The following is a 7,500-nucleotide window of genomic DNA, read 5'->3' as shown; positions in this document are numbered from 1 at the left end:
CATACTACCAGTAACATACTACCAGTAACATACTACTAGTAACATACTACCAGTAACATACTACTAGTAACATACTACCAGTAACATACTACCAGTAACATACTACCAGTAACATACTACTAGTAGCATACTACCAGTAACATACTACCAGTAACATACTACTAGTAACATACTACTAGTAACATACTACCAGTAACATACTACCAGTAACATACTACCAGTAACATACTACCAGTAACATACTACTAGTAACATACTACCAGTAACATACTACTAGTAACATACTACCAGTAACATACTACCAGTAACATACAACTAGTAACATACTACCAGTAACATACTACCAGTAACATACTACTAGTAACATACTACTAGTAACATACTACCAGTAACATACTACCAGTAACATACTACCAGTAACATACTACCAGTAACATACTACCAGTAACATACTACTAGTAACATACTACTAGTAACATACTACCAGTAACATACTACTAGTAACATACTACCAGTAACATATACTAGTAACATACTACCAGTAACATACTACTAGTAACATACTCTAGTAACATACTACCAGTAACATACTACCAGTAACATACTACTAGTAACATACTACTAGTAACATACTACTAGTAACATACTACCAGTAACATACTACTAGTAACATACTACTAGTAACATACTACCAGTACCATACTACCAGTACCATACTACCAGTAACATACTACCAGTAACATACTACCAGTAACATACTACTAGTAACATACTACCAGTAACATACTACCAGTAACATACTACTAGTAACATACTACCAGTAACATACTACCAGTAACATACTACCAGTAACATACTACCAGTAACATACTACTAGTAACATACTACTAGTAACATACTACCAGTAACATACTACCAGTAACATACTACTAGTAACATACTACCAGTAACATACTACTAGTAACATACTACCAGTAACATACTACCAGTAACATACTACTAGTAACATACTACTAGTAACATACTACTTGAGTAAAAGTCTAAAAGTATCCGATTTTAAAAGTACTTAAGTACTTTTACTTTAAGTTCTTACACCACTGTGTGTGTCCTTACATCCAGGCTCAACGGGAGGTCCAGTGTGTGTGTTATACAGTGTGTGTGTGTATGTGTTAGTTATTGTGTGTTATTGTGTGTGTGTGTGTGTGTTTTATTGTGTGTGTGTGTGTGTGTGTGTGTGTGTGTGTGTGTGTGTGTGTGTGTGTGTGTGTGTGTGTGTGTGTGTGTGTTATTTACATCAGGACTGAAGGGAGGTTCCAGAATGCCTGCCTCGAGGCGTTTGAAGTTGATGTTCTTGAAGATGATATGAGCCTTCACCTCCACACCGCCCCGCCCCTTGGCACCCCAGACGGGCTTTGGGGTCTTTGGCCAGCAGCTGAGGAAGAGGAAGTGACACAGGGTTCTAGAAGAGTAGTGTGAGGCAGAGTAGGTACTTAAAAGATAAGACTCTAGAATGTGGTATATTGTTCTGATTCTACACATTCAGTTCTAGAACATTGTTTAAATATCCTCCATGTGTAATAATGTCTCTCTCACTGGAACAGAGGAACCCCCCCCCCCCCCCAGGACCTGGAACAGTAACGGTCCTTCACCTCTCTCCTTCACCTCCCTCATCCCCTCCTCTCTCCTTACCTCCCTCATCCCCTCCTCTCCCTCATCCCTCCTCTCTCCTTTGCCTCCCTCATCCCCTCCTCTCTCCCTTTGCCTCCTTCATCCCCTCCTCTCTCCCTTACCTCCCTCATCCCCTCCTCTCTCCCTTGCCTCCCTCATCCCCTCCTCACTCTCCTTTGCCTCCCTCCTTTACCCTCCTCATCCCCTCCTCTCTCCCTTTGCCTCCCTCATCCCTCCTCTCTCCTTTACCTCCCTCATCCCTCCTCTCTCCTTTACCTCCCTCATCCCCTCCTCTCCCTCATCCCCCCTCTCTCCTTTACCTCCTCATCCCCTCCTCTCCTTTACCTCCCTCATCCCCTCCTCTCTCCTTACCCTCCCTCATCCCCTCCTCTCTCCTTTACTCTCCCTCATCCCCTCCTCTCTCTCCCTTACCTCCCTCCTCTCTCCTTTACCCTCCTCATCCTCTCCTCTCTCTCCTTTACCTCCCTCATCCTCTCCTCTCTCCTTTTACCTCCCTCATCCCCTCCTCTCTCCTTTCCCTCCCTCCATCCCCTCCTCTCTCCTTTACCTCCCTCATCCCCTCCTCTCCTTACCTCCCTCATCCCTCCTCTCTCCTTTACCTCCTCATCCCCTCCACCTCCCTGGTCCCCTCCATCATCCTCTCCTCTCTCCTTTACCCTCCCTCATCCCCTCTCTCCTTTCCTCCCTCATCCCCTCCTCTCTCCTTTACCCTCCCTCATCCCTCCTCTCTCCTTTACCTCCCTCATCCCCTCCTCTCTCCTTTACCTCCCTCATCCCCTCCTCTCTCCTTACCCTCCCCCTCATCCCCTCTCTCCTTTACCCTTCCTCATCCCCTCCTCTCTCCTTTACCCTCCCTCATCCCCTCCTCTCTCCTTTACCTCCCTCATCCCCTCCTCTCTCCTTTACCTCCCTCATCCCCTCCTCTCTCCTTTTTACCCTCCCTCATCCCTCCTCTCTCCTTTACCCTCCCTCATCCCCTCCTCTCTCCTTTACCTCCCTCATCCCCTCCACCTCCCTGGTCCCCTCCTCTCTCCTTTACCTCCCTCATCCCTCCTCTCTCCTTCCTCCCTCATCCCTCCTCGCTCCTTTACCTCCCTCATCCCCTCCTCTCCTTCCTCCTCATCCCCTCCTCTCTCCTTACCCTCCCTCCATCCCCTCCTCTCTCCTTTACCTCCCTCATCCCCTCCTCTCTCCTTTACCTCCCTCATCCCCTCCTCTCTCTCCTTTACCTCCCTCATCCCTCCTCTCTCCTTTCCTCCCTCATCCCCTCCTCTCTCCTTTACCTCCCTCATCCCTCCTCTCTCCTTTACCCTCCCTCATCCCCTCCTCTCTCCTTTACCTCCCTCATCACCTCCTCTCTCCTTTCCTCCCCTCATCCCCTCCTCTCTCCTTTACCTCCCTCATCCCCTCCTCTCTCCCAGTAGAGTCCGACGCGAAGAAGAAGAAGATTGTATTTGTGGAAAACCACACAGACAGGTTTTACACTAGTGCTCCAAAAGCTCATTCATGGATAAAGTAAATATTATCTCTGGTGGACCGGTCTGAAACATGACCACTGCTCAACCACCATGGATACAGTAAATATTATCTCTGGTGGACCGGTCTGAAACATGACCACTGCTCAACCACCATGGATACAGTAAATATTATCTCTGGTGGACCGGTCTGAAACATGACCACTGCTCAACCACCATGGATACAGTAAATATTATCTCTGGTGGACCGGTCTGAAACATGACCACTGCTCAACCACCATGGATACAGTAAATAATTATCTCTGGTGGACCGGTCTGAAACATGACCACTGCTCAACCACCATGGATACAGTAAATATTATCTCTGGTGGACCGGTCTGAAGAAACATGACCACTGCTCAACCACCATGGATACAGTAAATATTATCTCTGGTGGACCGGTCTGAAACATGACCACTGCTCAACCACCATGGATACAGTAAATATTATCTCTGGTGGACCGGTCTGAAACATGACCACTGCTCAACCACCACGGATACAGTAAATATTATCTCTGGTGGACCGGTCTGAAACATGACCACTGCTCAACCACCATGGATACAGTAAATATTATCTCTGGTGGACCGGTCTGAAACATGACCACTGCTCAACCACCATGGATACAGTAAATATTATCTCTGGTGGACCGGTCTGAAACATGACCACTGCTCAACCACCATGGATACAGGGTCAAATATTATCTCTGGTGGACCGGTCTGAAACATGACCACTGCTCAACCACCATGGATAGGATAAATATTATCTCTGGTGGACCGGTATGAAACATGACCACTGCTCAACCACCACGGATACAGTAAATATTATCTCTGGTGGACCGGTCTGAAACATGACCACTGCTCAACCACCATGGATACAGTAAATATTATCTCTGGTGGACCGGTCTGAAACATGACCACTGCTCAACCACCATGGATACAGTAAATATTATCTCTGGTGGACCGGTCTGAAACATGACCACTGCTCAACCACCATGGATACAGTAAATATTATCTCTGGTGGACCGGTCTGAAACATGACCACTATAACCACCATGGATACAGTAAATATTATCTCTGGTGGACCGGTCTGAAACATGACCACTGCTCAACCACCATGGATACAGTAAATATTATCTCTGGTGGACCGGTCTGAAACATGACCAGCTGCTCAACCACCACGGATACAGTAAATATTATCTCTGGTGGACCGGTCTGAAACATGACCACTGCTCAACCACCACGGATACAGTAAATATTATCTCTGGTGGACCGGTCTGAACATGACCCACTGCTCAACCACCATGGATACAGTAAATATTATCTCTGGTGGACCGGTCTGAAACATGACCACTGCTCAACCACCATGGATACAGTAAATATTATCTCTGGTGGACCGGTCTGAAACATGGCCACTGCTCAACCACCATGGATAAGATCATGTCTCTGCATGAACCAGTCTGAACATTGACCTCTCAACCACCACGGATACAGTAAATATTATCTCTGGTGGACCGGTCTGAAACATGACCACTGCTCAACCACCATGGATACAGTAAATATTATCTCTGGTGGACCGGTCTGAAACATGACCACTGCTCAACCACCATGGATACAGTAAATATTATCTCTGGTGGACCGGTCTGAACATTGACCACTGCTCAACCACCATGGATACAGTAAATATTATCTCTGGTGGACCGGTCTGAAACATGACCACTGCTCAACCACAGATAGGTAAAATATTATCTCTGGTGAACAGTATGAAACATGACCACTGCTCGACCACCACGGATACAGTAAATATTATCTCTGGTGGACCGGTCTGAAACATGACCACTGCTCAACCACCATGGATACAGTAAATATTATCTCTGGTGGACCGGTATGAAACATGACCACTGCTCAACCACCATGGATACAGTAAATATTATCTCTGAGTAACAAGTAAACATGACCACTGCTCAACCACCACGGATACAGTAAATATTATCTCTGGTGGACCGGTCTGAAACATGACCACTGCTCAACCACCATGGATACAGTAAATATTATCTCTGGTGGACCGGTCTGAAACATGACCACTGCTCAACCACCACGGATACAGTAAATATTATCTCTGGTGGACCGGTCTGAAACATGACCACTGCTCAACCACCATGGATACAGTAAATATTATCTCTGGTGGACCGGTCTGAAACATGACCACTGCTCAACCACCACGGATACAGTAAATATTATCTCTGGTGGACCGGTCTGAACACTGACCACTGCTCAACCACCATGGATACAGTAAATATTATCTCTGGTAGACCGGTCTGAAACATGACCACTGCTCAACCACCATGGATACAGTAAATATTATCTCTGGTGGACCGGTCTGAAACATGACCACTGCTCAACTACCACGGATACAGTAAATATTATCTCTGGTGGACCGGTCTGAAACATGACCACTGCTCAACCACCATGGATACAGTAAATATTATCTCTGGTGGACCGGTCTGAAACATGACCACTGCTCAACCACCACGGATACAGTAAATATTATCTCTGGTGGACCGGTCTGAAACATGACCACTGCTCAACCACCACGGATACAGACACAGTAGAGAAAAGATGTTGACCACACACACCTGCACACAGAACACACACACCTGCACACACACACACACCTGCAGACAGAACACACACACACACACACACACCTGCACACAGAACACACACACCTGCACACACACACACCTGCAGACAGAACACACACACACACACACACCTGCAGACAGAACACACACACACACACACCTGCACACAGAACACACCTGCACACAGAACACACCTGTACACAGAACACACCTGCACACAGAACACACACACACACACCTGTACACAGAACACACACACACCTGCACACAGAACACACACACACACACAACTGCACACAGAACACACACACACACCTGCACACAGAACACACACACACACCTGCACACAGAACACACACCTGCACACAGAACACACACACACACCTGCACACAGAACACACACCCCATGTGACCTCACTTTCTCCCTAACCCCGGCAGAGGAATAACTAACTGCAGTTGTGTGTGTGTTTAAACACGCCATCCATCTCTCCCACCTGTCTGCAGATATCCTTGGCCTCCTCAGAGAACTTGTCAGAGTATTCCTCGGGATCTTCTCTCACTCGTCTGTCCACCTCTTCTCTCTTCACTCGTTCTTTACGCCGGCGGAAGGGAGACTGACCCTGGATCATCTCAAACACCAGACAGCCCAGACCCCCACCAGTCAGGACTGAAGGAGTAGGACTCATTCTGGATCACCTCTGGGGCTGACGGAGAGACGGATGAGAGAGAAGGAGAGAGAGACAGAGAGAGATGAAAGATAGAAATATTGTTTAAACAATAGTCAGGACTGAAGGAGTAGGACTCATTCTGTATAACCTCAGGAGCTGAACGAGAGAGGATGAGAGGAGAGAGAGAGAGATAGAGAGGAAGGGGAGACAGGGAATAGAGAGGGGATAGATTATAGATTATGTCTAGACACATCCAGGTCTAGGAGAGAGAGGGAGACAGGGTTAAAAAGAGGGAGCAGGGGATGAGAGGAAGGAAGGAGGCAGGCAGGGTTAAAAAGAGATGGAGAGGGGGATGAGAGGAGAGAGAGAAAGAGAGAGAGAGAGATGAAGAGGAGGAATCAAGGAGATAGGAAGTGAGGTAGGATGTACCCATGTATGTAGAGAGAGAGAGAGAGAGAGATGAAGAGGAGGAATCAAGGAGATAGGAAGTGGGGTGGGATGTACCCATGTATCCTACGGTGCCCACTCTCCCTCGTGTACGTCTCCGAGTCGGGAATCTGGACGGCTAGTCCCAGGTCAGAGATACGGATGTGTCCTGGAGAGAACATGAATAAGAGTGTAATAACATGTTTATGAATATCACTATGGGTATGAGGAATAACAGTGTAGCTAGCTAGTTTAAGTTGCTAATGCCTAGGCTTTTAGCTAGCTAATTTATGTTGCTAGTACCTAGGTTTTTAGCTAGCTAATTTATGTTGCTAGTACCTAGGCTTTTAGCTAGCTAATTTATGTTGCTCTACCTAGGCTTTTAGCTAGCTAATTTATGTTGCTAGTACCTAGGCTTTTAGCTAGCTAATTTATGTTGCTAGTACCTAGGCTTTTAGCTAGCTAATTTATGTTGCTAGTACCTAGGCTTTTAGCTAGCTAATTTATGTTGCTAGTACCTAGGTTTTTAGCTAGCTAATTTATGTTGCTAGTACCTAGGCTT

The 7,500-nt window shown here is 46.6% G+C and overlaps 1 protein-coding gene across 1 annotated transcript in view; it reads right to left on the bottom strand.

Annotated features, from left to right (window-relative positions):
* LOC110518749 (G protein-coupled receptor kinase 6) overlaps positions 1–7,500 on the bottom strand; it is a 77,875-nt gene that overhangs the window by 9,259 nt on the left and 61,116 nt on the right. Inside the window, 6 exon segments of the mRNA XM_090188171.1 lie at positions 1,294–1,386; positions 1,388–1,432; positions 6,339–6,497; positions 6,499–6,548; positions 7,017–7,050; positions 7,052–7,107. Coding sequence (XP_090044297.1) covers positions 1,294–1,386; positions 1,388–1,432; positions 6,339–6,497; positions 6,499–6,548; positions 7,017–7,050; positions 7,052–7,107 — 437 coding nt within the window.

The sequence above is a fragment of the Oncorhynchus mykiss genome, chromosome 10 (genome assembly GCF_057628025.1).
Source record: "Oncorhynchus mykiss isolate SJ-2025 chromosome 10, ASM5762802v1, whole genome shotgun sequence".
In the NCBI taxonomy this organism is placed as follows: Eukaryota; Metazoa; Chordata; class Actinopteri; order Salmoniformes; family Salmonidae; genus Oncorhynchus; species Oncorhynchus mykiss.
This window is presented reverse-complemented; position numbering and strand designations above follow the sequence as displayed.